At 45.6% G+C, this 27,739-nt stretch overlaps 1 protein-coding gene across 1 annotated transcript in view; it reads left to right on the plus strand.

Annotated features, from left to right (window-relative positions):
* Positions 1 to 27,739, plus strand: part of Il31ra (interleukin 31 receptor A) — a 43,021-nt gene that overhangs the window by 6,989 nt on the left and 8,293 nt on the right. The window contains exons 3-11 of the mRNA XM_042261560.2: positions 2,463 to 2,580; positions 4,277 to 4,440; positions 7,616 to 7,758; positions 11,157 to 11,331; positions 13,675 to 13,754; positions 16,617 to 16,833; positions 24,409 to 24,594; positions 26,081 to 26,182; positions 27,353 to 27,499. Of these exons, the coding sequence (XP_042117494.2) occupies positions 2,463 to 2,580; positions 4,277 to 4,440; positions 7,616 to 7,758; positions 11,157 to 11,331; positions 13,675 to 13,754; positions 16,617 to 16,833; positions 24,409 to 24,594; positions 26,081 to 26,182; positions 27,353 to 27,499 (1,332 nt within the window). The remainder of the gene's footprint in view (positions 1 to 2,462; positions 2,581 to 4,276; positions 4,441 to 7,615; positions 7,759 to 11,156; positions 11,332 to 13,674; positions 13,755 to 16,616; positions 16,834 to 24,408; positions 24,595 to 26,080; positions 26,183 to 27,352; positions 27,500 to 27,739) is intronic.

Consider the following 27,739-nt stretch of genomic DNA (forward strand, 5'->3'; position numbering starts at 1 on the left):
CAGATCTATCCTCAGCCTGCCCCAAACCTGAAGCTCAGGAAGGATTCTGGATCCCTGAATGCTATACTCACCTATAGGCAGCTCACCTAGAGTTGCTCTAGGCCTCCCCTCTGCCACTCAGGACACAGATGCCTTGCTGGATTTGGTGCCGAGTGCTGAAATCTAGCTCCTAGACTTCCCCACCTTTTCATGCTGAGCCCTGTAAAATAGGGTACCAGCCCAAGATGGTTGATGGGGCTCATTTGCATATTTATCTAGCCATGTCTTCCTTTCATTCCAATCTCCTCTTTAGTTGTTCCTTGCCGGAGGGATAAGTTGCTACTACCACCAATGCCTCTTTCCTGTTTTCTCTCCTATGATGAGTGTGTGTGTGTGTGTGTGTGTGTGTGTGTGTGTGTGTGTATGTGTGTGTGTGTGCTCATCCAGGTGCTTGTGCCTATACCAAGGCCAGAAGAAGATACTAGGTGTCCTGATATTTCATTCTCTACCTCATTCCCTTCTCTCTCTCTCTCTCTCTCTCTCTCTCTCTCTCTCTCTCTCTCTCTCTCTCTCTCTCATTTTTTATTTTTTTGGTTTTTTGAGACAGGGTTTCTCTGTGTAGCTTTTGAGCCTGTCCTGGAACTCACTCTTTAGCTCAGGTTGGCCTCGAACTCACAGAGATCCACCTGCCTCTGCCTCCCGAGTACTGGGATTAAAGGCGTGCGCCGCCGCCGCCGCCGCCGCCGCCGCCGCCGCCGCCGCCGCCGCCACCACCACCACCTCCTGGCTCCCTTCAGGTCTCCTATGGTGAGACCCTTAAGCTAGGCTGGTGGGCAGCAAGGCCCAGAAATCTTCCCATCTCCTTCTTCCAGTGTTGGTTCAAAGCTCATGAGTGGCCTTGCCCAGCTTCTTCTGTAGCTGCTGGGGAACCGAACCAGGTTCTCATGCTTCTGCAGAAAGCACTCTTACCCACTGAACCATCTCCCCAACCCAGCCTTCCCTAGCCCTTGTCAGATAAGGACTTCCTTCCTAGGAAGCGTTAAAGCTTTGGTTTAATGTGATTGTAACTTAAGTTGATTTCCTCTCTCAAATATACCTTCTCTTTAAAGGTTATTATCTTGTCAAACGTTCAGAGGACATTGTTGGAGCTTATCTGCTGAACATTGTCCTTAGTTGCCCTCAGCTCTTGCATTTATATATGTGTAAGAAATCCATGGTCACCTGGTATAGCTGATGAATCACCTTCTCAAAATAGTATGTATAGATGCAAAAAACCAAAAAAAAAAAAAATCAACACAAAGTAAAATTACAATGGAATCCACATGTTAGGAGTCAAATTTTCAAAAAAGCAAATTTACGACACTTATTCTAAGTATTTTAGTAAGCTCTAATTAATTTATATCTAACAATAACCAGGTCTAGTCACTACCTTAACCTAGAAATTCTAACATTGGTATTTTATATTTCATGTTATCTACAATTGAAATAAAATGTTAAAATTTGTGATTTTTAAAACAATGAGCCAAAGGCAATGATTCTGTTTCCACAGTTTGTTGACTACATTCACGATGAAAGTAAATTTTAAATTTCACTTAGGTGAGTGAAAAATTAAGATGTAATGTCATCGGTCTAGAGATGGTGGGACCTGGGAGAATGGAGCCGATAAAGGAGGTGGACTAAAGTCTCATGCAACAGCCAACTTTATTCAGAGCATCAGACATTTTATACTCTGAGGATTAAGAGGAGTCACCTGAGTAAAGTGTCCAGTCACAAGGACAAGCTACACATGGCAAAAACACATTTTTCCACTGAGGCATATAGACAAATAACAGCAGCCAGTTGTAGTGAATAATCTGAAGTAAACTCACTCCTATCCGCTGCACCTGGGAGTAGCATGAAAACACTCAGAAAGTGTTGAGCATGAAAACACTCAGCACTCAGAATTCTCACACAGCTCCATTCTTGGGTTATGTTCTAACAGTATAATGTATTCCCATTACTGCTTATGAGTATGTAAATTCTACTACTTAGGGAACCCTTAGGGCTCTAGGCCCGTTTTGAATGAAACATCATGTGTTTCTCCTGTTCAGTGGGGAGCTACCAGGAACATCAGCTCTAAGACATGTTCTCTTTAGGAAAAATAGCTGATGCATAGATCAGCATTTTTTATTTTTCTTAAGTCCATATCATAATCACTTACTCGGAGGAGTTCATTTAATGCCTCGCTTAGTAGTTCACATGCATCTAATGCTTACTTACAACAGATTTTGCTTCTAAGTGTTTATTTTTATTAGGAATGTAAAAGGTATTTTTTTTAAGTAGAAATCTAATTCTTCAAAGGGAATATCTGACGTGACAGACTTTTCCTGAGTCTGATTAGGAGACTCTACCTAGCAAATGGCATTTGGAAGGCATTGATTAAACTATCAAGTGCTAGCAATGGTTCTTGTGCACTAAAGCTGTGTTTCTGTGACTTTCCCCAGCTCTTCCAGCTAAGCCCGAGAACATTTCCTGCATCTTATACTTCAACAAAAATATGACTTGCACGTGGAGTCCAGAGGAGGAGACCAGCGGCACCAACTATACCGTGAGGCTGACTTAGTGAGTGTGGGAAGTGCGTGTGCTCTCAGCATGGGCAAAGACTGTGTGTGTGTGTGTGTGTGTGTGTGTGTGTGTGTGTGTGTGTGTACGCTTGAGTGCGCACACGCACGTTCTCAGTAGGCAGCAGAGGCTCTTGATTCGCCCAGGAGTCAAGTCACTTAGAAGGAAGGCGTTTCTCAGTGACAGCTTGTGCATGCCAGCTGCATCTACACACTGACTAGGTGGCATCTTAGCTCCTTGCAGGTACACTGACAGGGTTGAGGCTGCAGAGGGAGGTGATCACCACATGGGGCTCTGCCCTTAGACATTCAGAGTGGCTGAGAGTGGTCTCCAGTCAGGAGCGTAGTGGGAAAGTCTTCATTTACCATATTTGGTCAGACTCTTTCCTAGAAAGACCTGGGCAACTGTTTTTCTTCATGGATCCAGATATAGGGTAACTGTGGCCTGGAAAAGAACTAAGAGGGTTTGCCTCAGTCCGCCACTGACTTTTAAGGTACTGTTGTCAGTTCAGAGGCTCAGTCCATGATCGTCATGGCAGGGAGGTAACAGGCATAGCACTGGAGCAGTAGCTGAGAGCTTTACATCCTGATCCACGTGTACAGCAAAGAGAGAGGAGGCGGCAGAAAGAGGGGAGGGGGAAGAACGAGGGAGGACAGAGATGGGAGAGGATGGAGAGGGAGAGAGGAGAGAGAGCAAACACACACACACACACACACACACACACACACACACACACACACACGGCCTGGTGTGGGCTTTTGAAGCCTCAAGCCCACCCCCAGTGACACATCTCTTAGTCCTTTCCAAATGGTTCATCAGCTGGGGACTAAACCTGCAAGTATCTGAACCCATGGGGGCCATTTTCATCCAGATCACCACATCCACCTACCCTCTGTCACCTGTTTATCATCTCTCTATCAATATTTTATCTGTATGTATAGCAATCTATCTTAATGAGTTTTTAAAAATAGATATAAATGATAAAAAAATTCAGCATGAAACATACAGATGTTTTTAATTGTACCATAAAGAGACAATAATTTAAACATTTTTATGAAGAGCTTTCCAAGCATCTCTGACAAACCACATAAATGTATGTCTTCATAAAACTGATCATTCCGTACATGCTACATACCCTATTAGAAGATGGGGTATCTTTCCACATCAGTAACCATGAGTATAATAATAGCTATAATTTTAAATATTATTTATATTTACAATAATTTATTTAGCAAACCCTCTGATGGTTTCTCTATGCAGCCCTGGCTGTCCTGGAACTCACTCTGTAGACCAGGCTGGCCTTGAACTCACAGAGATCAGCCTGCCTCTGCCTCCTGAGTGCCAGGGTTAAAGGCATGTGCCACCACCGCCTGACTTGAAAGGATAAATCCTTAAGACTCTAACTTTAATATTCTGACTATAGTCTGGACTTCCAACACTCTGTTCCTTGTTTCTGATGGTAGGAAGGCACTGTCAGAGAGTCTGCTGGGTCTCCAGGTCTGTGTGGCTCACAGCATCTCAGGCAGGTAGGCAGGCAGAAGCGGGTACCCTTAGTATAGAGATGCACCAAATCCTGGACCACACAAATCTGAGAAAACCAAGCAAAACTAACACATACTGCTTAGTACTGGGAAGCGTGATTTTGTCTTCAAACTTCTCCACTGACCTCACGCTGAATTCCTTTTTTCTCCCAAAGCTCCTTTGGGAAAAGCATTTGCACGGCTTATACCACGAAGGCTTCGTGCTCCTTTTTCCCACCGTGTGTGTTACCCCCAGACGACTGCAGCGTGCAAGTAGAAGCTCAGAATGGAGATGGGAAAGTGAAATCCGACATCACGTACTGGGACTTGGACCACATAGGTGAGCGGCTGAGGATACCGGTGTAGTGACAGCAAATATTTCCTCTTCCACTTCCTTCTCAAAATAGAGGGATCTTTGAGCTCAAATGTAGACTCAGAGTCTGTGGGAATGATAGGTATATGCTGTGGGCCGCAAAAGGTACACAGTATTAAGGAAGGGGGAGGAGAGGAATGGAGAAAGAAGGGAGAAGATAAGGAACTAATTAAATGAGAAAAAACAATGATAAACGAGTTATCTTGCTGACTGTTGATCTCTTTTAAAGCATGGGACATGAATGGCTCTCTGAGAAATAAACAGGCCCTGGACTGGAGAGATGGATCAGTGGTTAAGGGCACTGGCTGCTCATCCAAAGGTCCTGAGTTCAATTCCCAACAACCACATGGTGGCTCTCAACCACCTGTAATGAGATCTGGTGCCCTCTTCAGGCCTGCAGGCATACATGCAGACAGAACACTGTATACATAATAAATAAATAGTTTTTTTTAAAAAGAGAAAGAAGCAGGCCCCTTCCCAACATGTCATCATTGCTCGTGAAGAAAAGAGGAACTCTCATTTTCAGAAAGAGTCGCTGCCAACTGTTCTTTCAAACGTCTTTGAAAAGTCATTTTGTTTACCATATAACTTAAAGTAACTGCTTTATTTAAATATAATTAATATGCTACACATTCAAAGCACTAAAGTGTGCATTTCAGTGATTTAATATGTGTACAGAGATTTTTAAATATCACCACTAATTCAGTAATAGGACTAAGTTCAATGTATCAAGAAACTTCGTACTTGTCAGTAGCAAGTTCCCAATCATTTCTTTGCCTTTTCCTCTAACCTCTAACAACTTCAAACCTGTTTTTTTATTCCTATAGATTTACCAGTTAGGAACATTTCATATAAATAGAATCATGTAATATGTGGCCTTTTAAAACATGGCTTCTATAATGTTTTTAAGGTCTGTCACTTTTTAGGACTCTGTTCTATTTTAATGATTGAATTATATCCCATGAAATGGATATATCACATATGTTTATCCACTTGTCAGTTAATGTACAGTTAGGTTGTTTCTACTTTACGGTTAGTATAAATAATGCATCTGTGAATATTTGTATAAACCTTTGCTTGAAAATATGTTAAGTTATCTTAGCTCTATACCTACTGCAATTGCTGTGTCGTGGCTAACTCAATTTAACTTCTTGAAGATTTGCCCCACTTTGTCGACGTGGCCGTACCATTTACCATTCTCATTGGCTATTGATGGAGGTTGCAGCTTCCCCAAATCCTCTCTGACATACTCTGTCCCCCTTTTCACAATTGTCCTGGTTGGTGAGTGTGAATTGGAACCTCATTGTGGTCCTGATTGACATTGTGGCATCTGCAGTGACTGTTTTTCATTGAAAAATTTTGCCCGTTTTTATTTTCTTTTCAAAGTATTTTATTGGCTTACTAATCACAGTTAACAATGGCTTTCATCATGACTTTTCCACACACAATTAAAATACAGTTTGATTATATTCTTCCCATTACCCTTCCTTCTCCCATCCCCACTGACCGCTTCCCAGCTCTATTGTTTTAAAGTTGCTTTCTATTTGGAATAGGTGGTTTACAAATATTTTCTCCCTTTGTTTGGATAACCCTTTAAATTTTTTGATGGTGTCTTTTTAGACAACAAAATAAGTTTGATGAAATCAATGTCTCTGTTTGTCTTTTATTGCCTGCGCTTCAGGTATTGCATCTAAGAAAGAAATCTAAGAAAGAAATCATTACCAACCCTAATTGATTGCTGTACTTTCTTTTAAGGTTTTAAATTGCTACACTTTGTTCCATTTGGACCATTCCAAGTAACTGTTTTGTTTGATGTTAGTGTTTTGGAGCAGGTTGCCCTCACACTATATAGCCGAGACTAAATTTGAACCCCCAATCCTCACATCCTCCACCTCTCAAGGATTATAAGCATGTACTACCAGGCCTGACCCATTGAGCTCACTTTGTAAAAGGTGCCTGTTGATTTCATTTTAATTATGCACGTGGGTGTCAGTGTATGCACATGGGTCCAGGTGCTTGTGGAGGCCAGAGGGGTTGAACCTCCTGAGCTGGAGCTGAAGGTGATTATGAGCTGCCTGACATGGGTGCTGGGAATTGAACTTGGGTCCTCTGCAGTGGTACTGCACACTCTGAGCCATGTCTCTAGCCTCCTGAGGTAGTTTTTAAACATGGCGTTAACTGTGTTAGTCAGCCTTATGTTACTATAACACACCTCTAGACAATTTATAAAGAGAAAGGACTTATTTTAGGGGTTCAGTCTATGCTAGGGAGCCCCATTGCTTCGAAGCTATTTACTTCATGGCTGGAGAACATGAGACGAGAGAGGACGTGGTCAGGGCTCTATTGTCCTCTTCAAAGGTAAATGCCTGATGCCCCAAAAGTGCCACAACCTTCCAGTAGCTACAGGTGAAAACCAAACTTCTGATACAGGGACCTAAGGAGAAGCTGAGTGGCATTCTTTTTGGAAACTAAACATTTTTTTGCTTTTTACTTTAGGATTTTTAAAGAAAATTGTATTTATTTACTTAGGTCAGGGTCTTGGTCTGTATCAGTCAGATACAGAAGTTGTTTGAAGTTGTTTGAATCTTCTTACTTCAGTCTCTCACATTCTGGAGCTATAAATATGAGGCACCAGGCTTGACTAAAATCACATTTTCAAGAAAAGAAACTTGGGGTTATGATGTTGGCAGTGTGCAAGAAAATTGAGAGGCATTTTCTGGTGGCCATTCTCCTTCATTGGGGGCCACGGACAGAGGCCTGCTAGATGCTTACATTATCGCTTCATAAACAATTTAGTTATAGTTTCTTCTGAAGGCCACGTTTTGCTCATGATTGCATCATCATCATTGAATGTGTTCTTATGCTTTGCCACTGTTATGCCAGGCATTGAGTAAAGAACTAATTTGCAAAGAATTCACAGGAGCCATCCTCTTTTGACTGAGCGTGCTCTTTCCTTTGGTAGAGGGGTTTGGGAGAGAGGCATTCTCTTTCAACTGTATGGCTAATGGATCTGGGTATAATGAACCACAGACTGTGGACTGCCGTTGGCTCCCTAGGTTTACTGTGCTCTCAACTCTGGGTGAATGTTGTTAGCCTCTTCTGTCTGTCTGTAAATATGACGTTTGTATTTTTTTTTTTTCAGTGAAAACTGAACCTCCTATAATTTTAAGTGTGAATCCGATTTCGAACCAAATGTTCCAGATACGGTGGCGACCCCGTGAAAAGCTTCGTGTTTATCATCTAATGTGCATGCTTCGGTTCAGGACTGTCAACAGTACCCACTGGGTAAGTTATCACTATGATGTTTCTACGAGAGACCCCAGGAAAGACCTCACTGACAACTTTTGTTCATCTGGAATTGTGTTTTTCACTTTGTCCACGGAGGACAGAAAAAGTATGAATAGTGACTATTCTGCTTGCCCGTTTTCCATTTGCGGCCTCCTGAGGCCTGCACTTACAGCCATTTTATGTTTGTTTATGTTTGGCTTTGTTCCTTTAATATGATACTGTTAAGGTACATCGTGTTGTGTAATGCTGCAGTTTATACATTCCCGTTGCATGAATCACTCTAACTAGCAGTTACCCGACTTCTAATGAAATTGCACCAACCTTTTCATGGTTCGTCGGCCATTTCGATTCCTTCTTCAGAGTGCTGATTTAAGCACTCTGCACATTTCTGTACTGCATTGTTTTCTGTTTGAGTTTCTGATTGACTTGTGGGCATTCCTTGTGTATTCTATTTAACATCTTTTATTTGTATGTAGATTCCACCATCTTGGCTCTAGGGATGATAATGGACAGAACTTAATGCTGTCGGATTTTTATCAGTCTTTTGCTTTATGTTTAATGCTCTTTGTATCTTAAGAAATCTTTTTTTTTTTTTTATCTCAGAGCTAAGAAGACATGCTCCCATGTCCTTCAGTATGGGTGGAAATGACATCACTTTTCTGTTTTGGTGATCCCCCCCACACTACTAAAATGGTCAATAACCTATAGTAAGCCAATTAACTCTCAAAGACCATTTTCCTTAGAAGGCTTGCAAATAAAATGCATCTCACTGTCTCATAATTTATTGCATCTTAACCAAAACTCAAGTGCTTTTTATTACCCTTGGATTTCTTCATGTTGGTCTCAGCCATCATTTCAGCCTATTTAGAGTCTTTATTCTGCTCTCTCAAACTTATCATTAACATTTTGCTTCTGATGTTCAAGGCCTTCAGATTTGATAACTTCATAACTTTATCGTCAATAAAAGTGGTGACTGACTCAGAGCCCCGTGGCAAACCAGCAGACCCTCAGGGACAGTGACTCTTCTTTCATTGGTTGTCATTTGTTTTCCAGGCCTCTGGGATTACGTCTAGTCACCATGACATTCAGCCTGTTTTTAATTTATCCAGGCAGCTGTCACAGGACCTATTCCCTTGTATAAGCTCATACACTATGTCTATTGTATCCTAGGGTCCGGAATTCTCTCAGAAAAGCAAGTGGGTTAAATGTTATCTGCCCTGTGTTCAGGAGGAGATGATGTTGGCTACTCCTTCTAGCTTCCTCTCTAAGCCAGTCAGTCCTCAGACCCTTCCCTAGAACCTGTATACGTGTGACTGGCAGTGTGTTGTTTAGGGACTGCCTAAGCCAGGCAGTTCACATCATAGCAAGTTTATATGTCTCTGTAAAAGAACAGGTGATTCCTTCTATGGAGGCTAGAGTCAATACAACTTCTGGGATAGAATTCATTGGGGAAAAAAACTGGGACTTCCATCCATCTTGAAAACTATTAAGCTGTGGATAACCCAAAGGAGCAAATACAGACTATTTCCAATCCTTGCCTCCCATCACTTTTCCTTTACCCTTTTGACAAACCACTACTTCTGTGGTTATCTTTGCCTCCTCCTTTCCTGATCCTGAGGTAAGATGGCTTCCTTCCTGCTCTTCTGGAGGATGTGAAGCAAAGCTGGATGTACAGTCAATGCCTTCTCTCTCTTCTCAACTTTGAAACACAAGCAAGTCTCTAGCTCCTGACCAGCTAAGCTCAACCCGATCGTTCCAACCTCGTATCAATGGGCCTTCCTAATGACCTCAGTCCTGCTCCCACTGGATCTCATGCATTAATGATGAGTTCCAAGTTTCACTCCCCTAAACATTAGCCTGTGGCCATTGAGTCTCCCTGGTTGTTCCAGAAGAGTCTCTCAGGGGACCTGGGCTTTGGCAGCAAAACTACCATGGCCTCTGGATTCCACTTCCTTGCTCCATCCGCATCTTACTGGCCCTGGTGTTAAAGAGTGTGCCTTTGGACCTGGGATGCTCACTTGTTCCCTTTGCCCAATCTCCTCCAGGACCCATTGTAGCTGGAGGGCTTCTCTCCAGGTTCACCAAGCCCCGCAGTCCCACAATCCACTTATAAAATAATCACTCAGACGCTTATATCACTTATAAACTGTATGGCTGTGGCAGGCTTCTTGCTAACTATTCTTTTATCTTAAATTAACCATTTCCATAAATCTATACCTTGCCACGTGGCTGGTGGCTTACCGGCATCTTCACATGCTGCTGGTCATGGCGGCGGCTGCAGCCAGTCCTTCTGCCTTCCTGTCCTTTTATTTCTCCTCTCTGTTAGTCCCGCCTATCCTTCCTGCCTAGCCACAGCCGATCAGGTTTTATTTATTGATCAATCAGAACAACTTGACATACAGACCATCCCCCAGCACAGCCAAGTGCAGACCATCTCAGACACCTGCACTCAGGCCCATGGTCCTAATCATCCTCTATGCGGACCTGCTGGGTAACGCCACAAAGAACCCAAGAAGGGCTCCCACAGGACATACAGAACATCCCACAGCAACCCATAATTCCATACTTGCTTTCATAGCTGTTACATGCATGTAAGAAATGTCAGGACTGCCTTCTCCTGAAGGCTACCATGGGAATATGCTATGCACACACTAACCGAAGGGTCAGCCTGCGCATGTGATTCAGTGTAGGTTTTATAAATCAACAGCTAACCAGGTTTATTGCTGAAGCTGTGACTGGATTAGGAACAAAAAGCTAAGTTTTCTGTCTCTCCTAAGGGGACTAGATCCAGGGACTTTTAGAGCTTCAGTAGAGCAGCAGCCTCATTTTCCTCACAGAAAGTTGACCTTGAGAGAAGGGGATGGACTTGTCTCCCCAAGAGAGTGAGAATTTATACATCTAGGCTGCCAAGATTTTTAGCAGCTTGAACGGTCATCCAAAGAGCGATGGTTAGGAATAGAAGACTTGGCTAAAGAGGACGAGTCTAGAAGTGAAGAAATCTGTCTTTCGATGACTACAGCTGTCAAGGCCGTCCAAGGTCACTTAACTATAACATCTGGGCTAAGACTGATGCCACATAAGTCATCACTCCCCTCCCCATGTTCTGTGAGGCTGAACACTTCTGGGTATCAGAGTCACTTGGGGAGTTTAAGCCAAAGACTGGGTGGCCCCTGGTCAGGGGGTTCTGCATTATACCTCCAAAGGCAGTGAACCCCGACTCTCTGTCCCACAAACTTCCAAAAAGGAAATGGAGAGCATGGCAGCGATGCAGAGTGTGATCCACGCTTTCGTAGGTATAAACTGTCTCAGCAAGAAAGCACCGAGACTGAGGCAGAGAAGCAGTAAAATAATACACACAGTCTCCCCTTCTGCTCAGAAGCCATTCTGTCTTTCAGACGGAAGTCCATTTCGAGGATCATGACTTGGTCTACAAGAATCATAACTTGGTCTACAACCTCATGGGACTTCAGGCTTTCACGGAATATGTCATAGCTCTGCGATTCAGGGTCAAGGAGTCAAGATTTTGGAGCCACTGGAGCAAAGAAGAAACCGGGGTGACCACGGAGGAAGGCAAGCCGCGCTCTGCTGTTGCTCATCTGCTTAGTCTGGCGTAGGGCTTCCTGGGTCTGGTTTTGACACATGCCATGCAGGTCCCCTCTCCATAAGCACTGATGGTGTCCGCTGCACCCCTGGGAGTGAGCCGTGCTCCTCGGATGGCTTAGTCACTGTAGCAGCTTTTCATTCCCAGAGATCTAAAATCTTATCTCTCATACTCTTTAGGAGATTTTTTAAAAAAACTCTATTTATTTATTTTATGTATATGAATGCTCTATCTGCATGTACACCTTTATGCCAGAAGAGGGCATCAGACCCCACTATAGATGGTTGTGAGCCACCATGTGGGTGCTGGGAATTGAACTCAAGACCTCTGGAAGAGCAGCCAGTGCTCTTAACCGCTGAGCCATCTCTCCAGCCCATCTTATGAGATTCTTACACTCAAGAAGTGGTATCATATCCTCTGAAGACATCCTATGATAAGTTGAAGCTATACATCTTAAACCTTAAAAATGGCTACTAAGTGTATGAATGTAGTGATAATACGAGAAAATAGGTCATGGTTTTAATGACAGCAAGGTAAAGACCGAGTCTATTCACATACTGGCCTCTGGAATCAACTTCTGTACCTGTGGCCCAGGATGTTTTTGTTTTTTGTTTTTTTTGTTTTTCCTGTTCCTGCTTGAGTTTCCCTGAGACCAACTTGGAACTATCAAATATTTGCCATCGTTAGCCTTTTGGTTAGATTCTGGAACCCATCTGAATTTGCATTCCCTTTCGGAGGTGTTCAGGCATAGCCTGTAACTTTCTCTTCATGGATATAGCTTCATGCCTCAGTTGGGGAACTGTACCCTTCTCATCTGAGATTCAGTTCTGACATGCTCTGGTAATGTGGGGGAAAGACCACAGAAAATCCAAAATCACATGCTTAAGTGTTAGGACCAGGCCTAACGCATAATGATGGCTATATTAAAGGAATGCTTTTTTTTTTTTAAATTAAAATTGTAAGCACTAGGCACGCATCCTATACACATCATCTCTGAATGCTCAAGCAATACAAATGACTGTAGGTATAAAACAGCACATAAAATGCACAGTAAGAAATGGCTAAATGGTGCTGGAACAGTCAGAGCTGTGTCTGAGCTGAGCTCTCCCTATAAAAACATTGCAATGAACCTCATGTTACGGAGTCCTTTCCCAAACTGTCCTCTTCCTCAGCTACACCTTTCACCAGGGAATTTGGTGATTAAGTAATACCCGGAGTGTGGCTGTGGCTTGTCCAAATCTCCTTGCTGTGGCTCTCAGTCTTCTTTCATGGTGCTATCATGGCTCATTCTCAAGCCTCGCCTGCTTTTCAGGCCAGTATGTCCTGATGAAACTGTCCCCAACTTTTCTTGCAGTCAGCATTATAATTTTTTGTTCCTCCTGCTTATGAGTTCAGCTGGCTGCCGCCATTTGCTGACTAAATCAGACCAACCCTTACATATAACCCCGGAGAACTTTGGCTCTGAGTGGAGCATTTCCTCTACTTTTGTTTTTTCTCATTCTTTTTCAAGATCTGAGAGGAATAGATAGATGATTGTATGACCAAAACCCCAGAGATCGCTAAGTTCTTGTTTTCCAATTCATAAGCCATCCCTTCCCTATTTCATGACAAACTGCTAGCTGTCTAATTCATACCACCTCAAACCTTACAATTATTTAAAAAGTTCTAAGCCAAATTGAAAGGATGCTTTTCTTTCTTTCAACCTATTGATTATTAGAACTATCTCCCTATTGATTTGAAAAGTTCTATTTAAATATCTATTCATATTGTGCATATCTACTTGGGTTTAGATCCTGGCTGTATTACTCAAAAGCTTGTGTAATCGGGCAATTCCTTCATTTCTCTATGAGGATGGTAATGCCAAACCCTCACAGTGATGGGGCTATAAGAAGTCCGCAAGCCCATCCAGGTTCGCCACTTACTGCAGTGGTCCTTGCTGGAAGTTAGCTGCTGCCACCGTTGGTCTGATTGCAGATGGAAGGTGTCAAAGGTCAGAGGATGTAAGATGCTGCATTTCTACCCAGCTTTAGGGGACCAGATGTACCCCAACGAAGCCTACTTTACTTTCCCCTCTTTCCATTATTATTAAGTTATCAGACCAAGAGCAGTTTTATTTTGCAATGTGGTTGGTTCCAGTCACATTTCCTTCAGCCACAAAATGAAGACCTTGTTGGGCGTTGCGAGGCTGACTCCCTCCTCTCTGCCTCATTTGTCCCCTTGAGCATCTCCTTACCAAGGGCAGGGTGCACAGTGGCCCAGTGACTATCCACAAGCTCTTCTGTCACTTACGAGTTTCCTCTTGTTCTTTTCAGTGCCCCATGTCCTGGACCTCTGGAGAGTCCTGGGACCGACAGATGAGAACGGAGTGAGGAAAGTGCTGTTGCTGTGGAAGGTGACCTCCCTTTACTTACCCCCCTGGTTAAAAACCTTTGGTGGTGGCCCACACCTTTAACCCCAGCACTTGGGAGGCAGAGGCAGGTGGATCTCTGTGAGCTTGAGACCAGTCTGGTCTACAAAGCAAGTTCCAGGACAGCCAGGGCTACAAAGAAAAGTCCTGTCTCAAAAAACCAGAAAAACAAAACAAAACAAAAAACACCTTTGGTCCCTTCCCCTTAAAACACTGTGATTCCTGATGTTTTACCTCCTAACATCCCCCTCCTATAAGTCCTTGTGCTGTCTCCCAGCTCACAGCTGTGCAGGTCAGAAACTCTCCCTCGGTCACCCCATAGATGGCCCCCACACACATCACAGTCATGGGCTGCGTTCTTTATCTGAATCATTAACATTGGGGCAGTTACAAAGCCCAGCTGCAGGATGCCCTGTGGCCTTGCTGAGGAAGCCATCCTGGCTGCCATCCCCTAGTGTTCAATGTAAGATTTTGCAGCCTCATCCTTACACCCAAGAAGAGCACTGACTGGGGTCCACTCACTGGGGCGTCAGGTCATCAGATCTTGCCAACACATTTGATACAAGTGTTCCTTCAAGTGTTAGAATAGTGTGGTGTGCAAGGCAGAAGAGTGGCCATATGATCTTTCCTAGGGCGCAAACCTGGGCCTGAGGAAAGAAGACGGTAGGTGATACAGGGAAGGGGGGAGGGGGAACTAATAAGAAAGAGGAGGGAGAAGCATAAAAAAGGAGAGTGTAGAGGTCAATAGGAAAGGACGGGGCAATTAGGAAAAAAGCTACAGGAAACAGAAAAGAAAAATGGGAAGTTGAAGAAAAGGTGAAGAGGAAAAAGCTGTTAGAACTCCAGTGTATCTCCAGGGCTATCAGGAAGAAATCTACTTGCTCAAGTTTGGCAACTTAAACCGTTTGAAATGGAGACATCACCCTGGCTTGCTGAGTGACATCCAAAACCAATTATTGCAGGGCTGGCGCTGCCTTTGTCCATCTCCTCGGCAAAGCCTCAGGTGGCAGAGGCATGGGCATAGGAAATCACAGCCAGGGATGTTGGGAACTCTTTGATACTAATCTCAGATGTGGTGAAATGTGGAAAGAGATGACTGTGTTCACACGTTTTGGGGGAGAAAAGTGACCAATGATGTGTGCCCTTGCAAGGTCTTAGCTATCCTGTGGTCGGTAGGAGTCAAGAAGCCAGCCTGGGAAGTAGCACCAGACACTCCTGCCTGCCGCCTCCTCCCTCTTCTAGAGGACTGGTTTCCTCTATGCCTTAGGAGGAGGAGGGGTTTTTCTAAGAATTCAACTCCTTTAGCAAAGTTTGCCCTAAAAGACTCCAAAGTCTGAGTGTGATGAAGGTTGTGAGATTTTAGGACCGTCTTGAAGGTCACTGACTTGTTCACATTTAAGTAGTGAATGTGATGGGCTCAGTGGTAGGGTGTTTGGCTAGCCGCTGAGGCTGTGGATGCAATTCCCAGCCCTGAAAATAAACCCACATTGATAAAATATGAGCTCCATATCAGCAAAGGCTACAGGGGAAAGATGAGGCCTTGTCCTGAGAGACGGGGACCCTAATCATTTAGAGTCTCTAGCTGGTCTTTTATAGCTGTGGTCGATGAAAGGGAAATTCCTGGACTGGATGACATTGGGCCCGAGTGAATTCAAACCCTATCTGAACACACATCCACTCATTCTGCTCCATGATGCTTGTAATCAGTAATAAACACCGAAAACTTGGAATCCCCATACTTCCCAGAAAATATTCCGTACGCTTACTCCTAGGCAAAGCATCTGGTCAGTGGGCCTAAGTTCAAGACTAGAAATAAGAATTTGAGTCAGAGTTTCTGGGCTTGTATTTTGGGCTTCTTGCTAAGGGGACTGGCAGGGAAAGCCTGCGTATTTTTGTCCTTTTAGCTGGATCACCAAGCTGGATGTCTGGCCCAGGACAGTTATCTTCCCTCTTTAGAAGGGGAACTATGGGAATACAAGTTGAAGGCACAGCTACCCACCAACATTTGATGACTTCTGAACTTGATTTTGGCCCAGAAGGGAATGCCTTGACTTTTTAGCTTTTATACCTCTGTGCATGATAGAATGAAAGAGTCAGAAGAAAAGAGAAGTTGCATGCTCATACTGGTTTGGACCTATGAAACTGGACTTGTGTTAAGAGTTGATACCGAGGTACTGTGGTGATATTGTGTCCCCCAACATATTGTGCACCCTAATAAACTTATCTGGGGTCAGAGAACAGAACAGCCACTAGATAGACATAGAGGTCAGAAAATGGTGGCACACACACACACCTTTAATCCTAGCATTCCAGAGGCAGAGATCTATCTGGATCTCTGTGAGTTCAAAGCCACACTGAAAACAGCCAGGCATGGTGACTCACGCCTTTGATCCCAGGAAATGATGGAAGGAAGCAGAAAGGTATATAAGGCGTGAGTACTCTTTTTAAAAGTCTTTTTAAGCTTTTAGCTTTTAGCAGCAGTTCAGCTGAGATCCATTTGGGTGAGGACTTAAAGGCTTTCAGTCTGAGGAAACAAGATCAGCTGAGGGATTGGCAAGGTGAGGTTGGATGTTCTGTTTCTCTGATCTTTCAGCGTTCACACCAATATCTGGCTCCTGTGTTTTTTTATTAATAAGACCCTTTAAGATTCATGCTACAAGGTACCATTTGATAAATAATCTCTTCTGGCACTTGAAGGGTTATCATCACCACGCTGCAAATGTTATTTGTGTTGGAAAGGTCATAGCTTAGCGTCTGATGGCTAACATGATCTTGCTCCATTTATGACTGTCATTGTGCCTGTCTCTTTCTGGTATTGGCAATTCCCTTTGTTTTCTTTGGACACAGAAGGCAAGAGGAGCCCCCGTCTTGGAGAGAACACTTGGCTACAACATACAGTACTTTGCAGAAAACAGCACTAGTCTCACAGAGATAAACAATGTCACAAACCAGCAGTATGAACTGCTTCTGACGGGCCAGTCATACCGCGTGTCTGTGACTTCTTTTAATTCCCGTGGGAAGTCCCAAGAGGCCGTCCTGAGGATCCCAGCTGTCGATGAGGACAGTAAGTACCTCTTCCTCCGGTGTCTCGTCCCATCTGGTTGGAGAAGAAGCAGTCCGTGTCCTTGGGGTAGTTGTTCCTCTGGAATCAAGCTGAAGGGTTGGGGAACAAGGACTCTGTGGGGGAACAGAATCTGCTGATAACTTTCGGGGTGTAAGGGCTTACTTAGCTCCTTTGCAGAAAAACTTGTGCTAAGAATTTAGAGACTGAGTCATGTAGCACAGTCAGAGCCTAGAAGCGCTGCGTGCTGCTTTGGTTGGTTCTGGTCCAAATGGTTGCGTGCCGGGTTTGAGCCACATGCAATAGTCGTATTTGAGACCTATGTCCTCAATGGCTGTGACCTCTCCTGAACTCTCTTCATCCCAGATGGCATCTGTCCCGCTGTGGCTTAGCGTTCACCGTCCTGTTCTCTCTCCTTTCCCTTCCATCTGATGGCCCAGCTAGGAAAACTGCTGAGCTGTGTATATAGACTTGCCAATAAGTTGCTTGTTAGTTTTTTTGAGATGGGATCTCACTCTGTAAGCGGGCCTCTAACTTACAGACTCTTCTGCTTCCGCCTCACGGATGGTGGTATTACCGACACCAGCCACCACGCCTGGCCTCTGTCTACACTTCATGAAGTAGTTCTGGGCATTTTACTGAACCCAGGCAAAGTGGCAAAGCTTTTATTTCTATGTTTTGGAATAGAAAGCCTTGTTGGATTGTGCGTGAGAGAGTGCTGTCCGTGTGTGTGTGTGTGTGTGTGTGTGTGTGTGTGTGTGTGTGTGTGTGTGCACTCACTGTGGAGACCAGAGGTTGAGATTACTCTCCACCTTTTTCTGAGGCGGGGCTAGGGTCTCTCACTGAACACAGAACTCACCGATTGACTACATTGCCTGGCAGGAAGCTCCCTGGGGCCCTTCTGTCTTCCTCCAGTGCTATGATTGCAGACATGCTGGGCAGTGCCTGGATTTTTAGGTGGGTGTGCTAGGGATCCAAACCCAGCCCCTGACACTTGCATAGCAAGCGCCCGCTGAGCTTTCTCCTCAGCCTCCTCACTTTGGGATTTGTGTTTAAAATTTGCAGACAATAGAAGGGACTCTGCATATGTACCTAGAGCCAATCAGTCTCTCTGTCTCTCTCTGTCTCTGTCTCTCTCTCTGTTTCCATTTTCTCCTTAAAGAGGATGCATACCCCATCAGGGCAGTTGTTATAGGAAGGCAACCTTGGCAGGTGGGAGCCCATGACAGAACTCATGTGGAGATTTATTGGGGGGGACGACGACACAGAGTGCGCCACTGGAGATGAGGGCTGAGCAGAGGAGGAATAAGAGAGGAAGAGAAAGGAAGAGAAGAGATGGGAAGAGAGGAGGTGAAGACTCGGCCTCATGGGAAGAGAGAAAGGAGTGGGGGTATATATAGGTTTGCCTTTAACAAGGGGAGTTAGCTCATGCGTATACAGACTATGCAGCCATGCCGCACATGTGCACAGACTAGGACCATCTGGGCTGTCTAGGCATTTGCCTGAATATTAGCAAGAGCATCCTACCAGGTCCCCAAGGGGCGGACCAGGTAATGTCTAAATGCTAACAGCAGTCGTTTTTTAAAAATAACATTTTTATTATTAATTCTTGAGAACATCATACGATGTGTTTTGACCACATTCATCCCTTCTTCTAACTCCTCCCAGATCCACCCTCTCCCTCAACCTCCTTACTTCTCCCAAATTAGAATTGTCTCCTTCTGTGGCCCCCCTCCCCCACCCCACTCCCTTGTAAATCCAGTGTGTGTTGCCCAATTACTCTTTAGTGGACCCAGGGGGCAGGGTTTCGTTTGCACGTTTGCCAGATTTTGTTTGTTTGTTTCCTTTTTTGAAATATCATTTCTGACATGCCGAATAACATAAGCAGCTGGCGTAGACATCTAAGAGCTGGTCTCTCTAATTTACGCCTCTGTTTGCTCAGCCCAGCCTGGCGCGGGCATTTGTGTAGCAAGCTCCAGACTTCTCTGCCTGTCCTTCCCTTTCTTTTCTTAAACCCAATCCACTTCTGCCTTCATTTTAGAATTCTGGGAAGCTCATCATGCTGTGTTTTGAGTCAGTGTTTAATAGTATCGAGACAGGGTTTCTCTGTGTAACAGCCCCGGCTGTCCTGGATCTCCCTCTGTAGACCAGGCTGTCCTCAAACTCAGAGATCCGCCAGCCTCTGCCTGCTGAGCCTGGGATTAAAGGCGTGTGCCACCACACCCCCCTGGTTCTTAACATCCTTGTTCCAGTGTCTGGGAGTCTAGTAACATTTTCAATAAATGTTATGTGATTGGACTATGGATTCTTTGTTTAATGGAGGTACTGCCAAAATGAATTACCCTCACTTCCCACCATGGCCCCATAATGGGAAGCAATAGAGAACAGGGGAGGGAAGCATGGTCCTTGGAGTCCAGCAGCCCCGGGGTTCAAATCTTTGCTCTTCCACAAGGTAACATTACCATTGGACAAGCTATCTAACCTCTTTAAGATGCATGTAAACGGGAACTCTTTCCTAATACACCTGTCTCAGAAAACCGTTTCGAGGAGTAAATGAGATCCTCTCTGGAGATGTGTCTAGTGCTGATCCTTACGGCTTTTGTTGTTTGGAGACAGGGTCTCATGTAACTGAGCACTCCTCAGACTCACAAGGCAGAGGATGGCCTGGAGGTTCTGACACCCATGTTTCTTCTTCCCAAGTGTACTACCAAACCAGGTTTGTGCTGTGCCCAGGACTGAACCCAGGTCTCATTTGTGCTAGGCAAACACTACCAATTGAGTTACATCTCTGGGCCAATCGTCAGTGTTCTCTTTGTGTATGTCTCTTTGTCTCTGTGTCTCCATCGCTGTCTCGGTCTCATCTTCTCCATCTCCAGTGCTGGGAGTTAAACACAGGACCTTATGGGTGCTACACAGCAAAGCTCTCTACCACTGAGTTACTGGGTTATATCCACAGCCCACTACCACCATTCTTAATAAAGTTCTGGTTAGTTACATTTGTATTAGGTATGAATTGTCAACTTAAAAACACTATAAGAGGCACTTCAACTAAAGTGATGCTAAATTCACTTAGGATTTTTCTTTTTGGATTTTATATTGGAACTATTGCCTACCATGGTCCTAGACACGGTATTGGCCAGATCTGGCCTAACACTTTTTTTTTTTTTTGCAAGCGAACTTTTTGAAATACTGCCATATCCATGTGGATCTTTACATGTGCTCTGTGGCTTCTTTGTCTAACAGTTATGTAATAAATAATTGTGAATTATGTAGCCGATGCACACTAAAATGCTTATCGTCTGGCTCGTTATAGAGGAAGTTCGCAGAACGTTGTCATAGACAACTAGAAAAGCTTAAATCATTCTTTTTCATTATCAGTGACCACTGACAAGAGCAGCTGTTCAGTGTGGTACACATGTGTGTCAAAGGCATTATCCGTGCATGTGCATGGAGACACAGGAAAAGATAATGTCCATCATACCTCTGGCTACTCTGTCAGTCTTTGTCATAATATATCACAGAAACCTAAGACTCTACAAAATTTTGTTTAATAAAATAAAATCAGCTAGGAAAGAATTAAGTAATAATAATTTTGATGCTTACCTTTCATTGAATTCATATGATCAGCACATGTTGTGCGTTAGGCTAGGTCAGGCATTGTAAGGTGGCACAGGCTAGCTCAGCCATGAAATGATCCATGATGCTAATACTGTTAGGTCTATCTTCTACATGATGAAAAGATCCAGGAAAGCTTTGTAATTTGTACAGGATTTTCCCAGTGCAGTTTTAGCTGGTCTGCATGAATCAAACTGGTGAAATTAGTGTTCATAAGGTGATTTGGGGATTCTGGTCACAGACCCTCTACGAGCCAAGATGGTTATTGGCCTCTGTGGGCCCCAAGTTCTCATCTTTAGAATAAAGGGTTGGCAGAGATGACCTGTCAGGGTCCCTCTATTTGAACTTCCGGAATGTTATGTGTCTTCAGTCACAGGCAGGAGTGGTCTGATGCAGGATGTGGAAAAGCAAAGCCACTTGTGGTGAGGGGGCCTGCGGGGCAGTGGGAACTGCGTCAGGGAGAGCTGGGGTGAGTCTGAGCTGGCAGAGGGAGGTGGCCCCGAGAATGGTATTTGCTAGATTGGGGTTAGGGGTTAGGGTGGGGAGGTGGGAGGTGGCTGTCTTCTCATCCTTTGTACGGCATTGATGATGTTCAAAGTCCAATCTCTTCCCTGCTTTCAGGGCCCATTTCTTTTCCTCGTACTCTTCAGAGAGTCCTGTATCAGGAGTGGGCGCTCAAGATGCTCTTGATTTGGAACGGAAGAAGGCTGGTAATTAGTCTGTATGCCATAGATGACTTAGAAACCTGTCTCTCAGCGCTTCTCATCACGGCCAGGCCTCCCCTCTTGCATGACTGACTCACAGTTTCCCGACTCCTTTCCAACCTCCCCATGTCTGCTCCTCAGCCTCATACCTGGCCCCTTAGACCTGGTTCTCCTGCTCTTTCTGAGTTCCAGGATTGGTGAGCAGGAAGAGTGTGAGGTTTGGAAGCCGTGCTCACTCATCTTCGGGGCCAGGATTCCTTGCCAAGTTGCTTGTTAAGAAAGTGCCTCCAGGAGGCCAGAAGAGGAAGTATGGCAGACAGGCAGGCAGGGAGGAGGCTAATTAAGCTAAGGTACTAACTACCTTATTGTCCTCACCAACTGGGCCGCTTAAAACAACAGGAACACATTGTCCTGCCCTGCGGTTTGGGAGGCTAGAGGTATAAAGTTGTAGACTGTACCATACTCCCCCCAGAGTCCCTAGAAGAGGACCTTCCTTAATCTTTCCATCTTGTATAATATTAGAGGGACCAGCCTTAATATTATACATCCCAGGGGCTCAGGAGAGAGAACTACTAACGTCGAGGACTATTTTCAGGAAATAGAATCTCAGCACACCGAGCTCTATCGTCCACTTGCTTTAGTTCCTCTGACATAAGATCCTTTATACACAGCTTCAGTTCTGTTCTCGTGCCTAGCTCCTTTCTTGCCTGATTTCTCTCTATATTCATCTACTGCTCCCTCTAAGTTCTATCTTAATTCTCTCGTCTTAATTCTGCCTCATCTAGGTCCTTTTCACCTTGTTCTTACACAGCGAGGACTTCCCCATCTGACTCTTCCTCATCTTCCATCTTGTCCACATGTTCTCTCTGGTCAAAATCCTCCGTATCCCTCCCCATTCTCCGTCTCTCCGTTCTCCACATTCCTCCTAAGTCTCCCAGGAATCCAGTTATAAACCCAAGCAGTAGCAAGCCCCTGGTCGAGCAAGGCCACCAGGCTTGAATTCTACAGGGTCACAAAGGCAGGTGAGAATCTTCCTCAGGCAATGACCACCAGGCTTTCTTTTATAATCCAAAATGGAAGTGGTCAAAGAGGTCAACCGAGTGCTAATGACGAGTTAGTATATGAAAAAGGGGATCTATGTGCTCAGTCTACATTCCGAGAAGTGGTTAGGTAAGAAGTTAGGGTCTATTAGTAAGGTTGTATAAGAAAGGAGGGTCTCACCCTAAATTGCACAAGAAATAAAGCTATCTGCCTGAACTAGGAGACAGGTGTTGTTTCATATGGCCTTGGACGCTTGATAGGTGTTTTAGACAAATACACTGTTAGGAGTTCTTGGAAACACACAAGAAAATAATTTTAGGAACCAGCTAATATATATACAAAAGCTAAACTATCACCAAGACTCCTTAAGCGGTGGCTTGACCTCTGGAGAAGTCCTTGACTTTTCCAAGTAGTAGCTTTTATGATAGTAGCTGAATTTCATTATGTTTTCCTACAGCTTGTAGCATTTCCACACTTCTTGTGGCCCTAGGCCCTGGCTTGGGGCAGTTCCAATATCTCCAAGTGCTCTTCCTCCTTCTCTCTCTCTCTCTCTCTCTCTCTCTCTCTCTCTCTTCCTTTCCTTCCTTTTCTTTTCTCTTTTCTTTTGTATGTTTCTGTTCATGTTAGTTTGTATCCATGTGTGGAGGCCAGAGACAGACATCAGCTGTCTTCTTTAACTGCTCTCCACTTTGTTTTTTAAGATTGTGTGTGTGTGCCTGTGTGTGTGTGTGTGTGTGTGTGTGTGTGTGTGTGTGTGTATGTTTTGAGGCAGAGTTTCTCTGTGTCATCCTGGTTATATTGAAACTTGTTATGTAGACCAAGCTGGCCTTGAAGAAGATCCTCCTGCCGCTGTCTCCCAAGTGCTGAGGTTAAAGGCATGCACCACCCCACGATCCTAGATTGTTTTCTATTATTTTTAATTACGAGTATGTGTGTGTGCCTGTATGTGGGTGTGTGCATGTGAATGTAGGTGCCCATGTAGGCCCGAGGCATTGGACCCCCTGGAGCAGGAGTTACGGGCACTTGGGAACACCCAGTGCTGGGGACCAACTCCAGTCTTCTGCGGGAGCCACAGTCCTCTTTCCTGCTAGGCCATCTCAGCCGTGAAGGGACAGGGTCAGCCACTGGTCATGGAGCTCACCAGCTTGGCTCAACCAGCTAACTAGGTGACTGTAAGAATTCTCCTGTCTCTGTCCCCTGAACTCAGCGTTTTATGTGGGTGTTGGGGATCAAACTCAGTTCCTCAAGCACAGTACTGACTGAGCCATCTCCCCCGGCCTCGTCCTCCCCAGGTCTCCCTTTCTCCTAAGGACATCAGTTACGTTGAATGCAGGGCCTGCCATCCACACCACATCTATGGGGGTCCCATTTTCACGGGAAGTCATTTTCTATAGCACTGGGGATATCATTTCAGAGGATACTCATTGACTCTTAACAGATGTGGGCAGGGGGAGGCAGGGGGAGGCAGGAGGAGGCAGGAGAGTACAGGGGGAGGCAGGAAGAGGCAGGGGAGGCAAGGGGAGGGCAGGGGAGTCAGGGGGAGGCAAGGGGAAGGCAGTGGAGGAAGGGGACGACAGGGGGAGGCAGGAGGAGGCAGGGGGAGGCAGGGGAGGACAGAGGGAGTTAGGGGGAGACAGGAGGAGGCAGGGGAGGACAGGGGGAGTTAGGGGGAGACAGGAGGAGGCAGGGGGGTGGGAAGGGGGCGGGGAGGAGAAGCAGGAATCCTGCGGAAGAGGTGGCAATGATGCCCAGGCTCTGTGCTTCTGGGCCTGGCTCTGGCTCTGCCTCAGCATCACATCTTCAAGCCTTACTTTTCTCAGAGCTGCCTTTCCAGGTGGACAGATTACCTGGCTTACGTCCAGGAGTAGCAAGTGGAATCTCAAATACAGGGCCAGTCTGGGAAAGGAGATCGTGAGCTGCAGCTTTTAGGGATGAGACTAGGTTTCCATTCCTGTTTTTGACTTAAAGGGAATGCATGGGACATAAGCCACTAGTGAGCTCTGTTTCTGGAAACTGCTGAGTGTAGGAGGAGGTAAAAGCAGATTAAGAAGCCTTGCAATCATCAGAGGTATTTGGTAAAGAAAAGGGAAAAGGCTGAAAATAAAGTGGGAGGAGCTACCGTGGGGCGTCTGGCAATCTGGCGTTGGCAGGATGCCAGTCCGGCACATGTGGGCTGGGTGTGGCAGCTGTGGGCGCGTCCTTTCCTCTCTCTCTCTAGCCATCCAGTGCATCCGCGACCTGGAAGCCCGCCTGGCGGAGCCCCTGCTGGTGCTGACGTGGCAGAGCACCATTCCTGAGGTGGACACTTGGGTGGTGGAGTGGTTCCCGGAAACCGTCCCGTCTGAGTTCTCTGGCCTTTCCTGGGAAGCCGTGTCTCGGGTCACACACTGGACCGTCGAGCGAGGTAGCCGGCCCAGAACCCGCAAGCTCCCTTGGTGCAGGGTTTGGTTTCCTTTCAAGCAGCTTTTAAAGCCCTTTGTGAGGGCGGCCCTGGAGAAGTTTAGTAACTGTCACAGCGCGCAGCGTTCCCCGGCGAAGCTGGCAGAGAAAGCCTGTCCCCAGGTGGGAAGTGCACACAATCTTAGCCTCTCATATTAAAGGAGACGCAGGAAATAATGATGCTCACTAAGCCTGCCAGTGCTAACCGTAATTTACCTAGAAAAGGAAGGCTTTTTAAAATGTATAATTGAGCTGATAATTTCATGTGAACATACAATGCATTTGCCTATGTCCGTCTGTCCTCCTCCTCTTCCTCTTCCTCACTGTCCCATGTCTGACTCCTCCTCCTCACTGTCCCATGTCTGTCCTACTCCTCCCAGATTCCCCCCCACTTCCCCCACCCCTCCCATCTTTCTGTTCCTCCCTTTTTCCCCCTTATTTTTTAATAACCCAGAGTCTCATTAGTGCTGCCCACATAGGCATAAGTGTGGCCATCCACTGGGTAGGGGTGACCCACTGCGGGTGGGGACACACCCTTGAAGAAAGCTGACTCTCCTTCCTCTGTCAGCCGGCAGCGGTCCACAATAGTGCCCCAGCTGGGGGTGGGTCCCATGGGTCCCCCCACTTCATGCTGGAATGTTGACTAGTTTGGTCTCAGGCAAGTGACCGCAGCGACTGTGAACTCATGAATGCGGTGGGCCCATCATGTCCAAAAGAAACAGAATCTTGACACTTACCCGAGGAGAGCCCCGATTATCCTGGGGTAACACCAGACTTTGGGTACCAAATGTCCTACCTCGGAAACTCCATTCTGTCTCAGTGGCCCTCCCTCAGTGACCGACGGAGTAAATAGGCTTCATTCCCAGAAAGTCCGTTCCCCACGTAAGGTATAAGGCCAGCTTTGCCTCTGAAGTCTCCGTACTCCAGCTGCCTCCCAGGACTTAGTAGCATCTATATTAAGAAATATATAGTCAGACATGGCGGTGTGTATTTATAATCCCAGCCCTCTGGAGGAGGCTGAGGCAAGTGGAGGGTACTGAGTTTAAGGCTAGCCTGGCCTTATCACGAGACTTCATCTCCAAAAACAAACAAAAAGCCTTATAAAGGAACACAGGCGGGTAGAGGAGCTGGAATTCAGGCTGTTGTCAGAGGGGTTAGATTTTATTCAGCACATGCCCAAATCATATGATAAAATCAGTGATGGCGGAGGAAGGACTGACTGGCTTTTCTCCCTGTTCATGATGGAGCTGTGATTTTATTAGAATTGTCCTCAGCTTAGTTCTGGGAGCTAGTTAGAACATTCTAGAGCCAGAGTGGATGTTAGAGACCATCTCACCTAGAGAACAGAAGGTCTCCTGGGGGTCTTAGGACACAACTCAGTCCTTCATGTCCGCTGTTCTGCCATTATGTGTACTGATGCGGCTCTCTCTCTCTCCCTCCCTCCCCTCAAGATAAACTAAAGCCTCTCGTGTGCTATAACATATCAGTGTATCCAGTGTTGGGGCAAAAAGCAGGAGAGCCACGTACAATCCAAGTGTATGCCAGAGAAGACGGTATGTGTGGACCAACCTTGGGGGGTGGGGACACACTTCTATAGATTCAGGTGCTGAGTTGTCTGAAGGACCATTTCAACCACACCCTAATCTTCCCCTTCAACTGTGTGTGCTTGACACACTGGGGCCCAGGTTACAGTCACTACATTTCAAAGGTGGGTAGATGTAAAGTGTTCAACAGATCCAGCTACTTCCCCTTCACAAATGGGAAATCGAGGTTCATGGAGGTGAAACTCCTTACCTAACATCACAACGAAATAGCAACTCGCGATGTAACCGAAGTTAACTTTCATTGAGATTGATTCAGGAAGCCTACCAAGTTCATCAGACCCAAGTTGAAGAGGATTCCCTGTTGAGTGTGTGCAGGTGTGCGCATACCTGTTGGTCGCGTGTGTCTTGGTGCACATGCATGGAGGTCAGATGTCGATCTCACTTGTCATCCTTCAGGAGCCATCCACCTTGTTTGGTGTTTGAGACTGTCTCCCTGGACCTGGGGCTTGCACATTAGTCCAGGCTGGCTGGCCAGCAAGCCCAGCGATCTGCCTGTCTCCGCCTCTTCAGCTCTGACATTACAAGCAGTGGCCACGTGGTCAGCTTTTTCCACACCTCATGCTCGCCTGGCAAGTGCTTTACCAACTGGGCTATCTTAGAGCCCCCCCCCCCAAATGACTTTTATGAAACAATAAGCAAGGATTTCACTGATACATTACTCAGACGTTATTTCATCTTTTTGAAAGTCCGCATCTTCTAGATTCAACACTGGAAACTCTCCTGCTGTATATGGAATGGTTGGCCAGGGAAGTTAGTCTTCAGCTGCTCATGCTTTACAGATAGGAAAGAAAGCTGGATGCTAATTGGAATGGGGATCTGTAAGAAAGTACGTCTTCTTGGGGCTTAGAAACGCCTTGTTGTCTTATATAAGATTCCCGACCGAGAACAAAACAAACAATCTCTACAAACAAGTTGATGTATCAGTCCGTCAGTCTGTCCGTCATCCATCCCCCCCCATCCCCGTCTCCCCCTCTGTCTCCCCCCACCCTGCCAATTCAGTTACCTTTGTGGGTCTTGCTTGGACAATGGTAGCAGCTCTGGGCAGGGGTGGATCTTCCAGGGTGTGATTCAGCCTTGGTTTCTGTTTGTTTGTTTGTTTAATCTCCCTGTCCTCTGAAGCTCCAAAAGAAGGTCCTAAGACCTGGGCAGAGAACATTGGTCTGAAGACAGCCACAATCATATGGGAAGAGATTCCCAAGAGTGAAAGAAATGGATTTATCAACAATTACACCATATTTTACCAAGCTGAAGGTGGAGAAACATTCTGTAAGTGTGCTCAAGTTGAGGAAACTCAATCGACCTCTCCCCACAGATGATGTGAATAAACCCAACATGGGGGTGGGGGGTGGGGTGGTTTCTCCTGTGCAGTCACGGAGTGCTTTGACTCACCCCTCAGACTTTTATGACCATTACTTCTGGCGGGATCTGCTCAGCTTAGAATGGGTCCATATGTGGGGACATTTGGTGGCCCTTGCCTTGCTGCAGAGCTCCTTTTGTTTTTGTTTC

Source organism: Peromyscus maniculatus, chromosome 15, assembly GCF_049852395.1.
Source record: "Peromyscus maniculatus bairdii isolate BWxNUB_F1_BW_parent chromosome 15, HU_Pman_BW_mat_3.1, whole genome shotgun sequence".
NCBI lineage: Eukaryota > Metazoa > Chordata > Mammalia > Rodentia > Cricetidae > Peromyscus > Peromyscus maniculatus.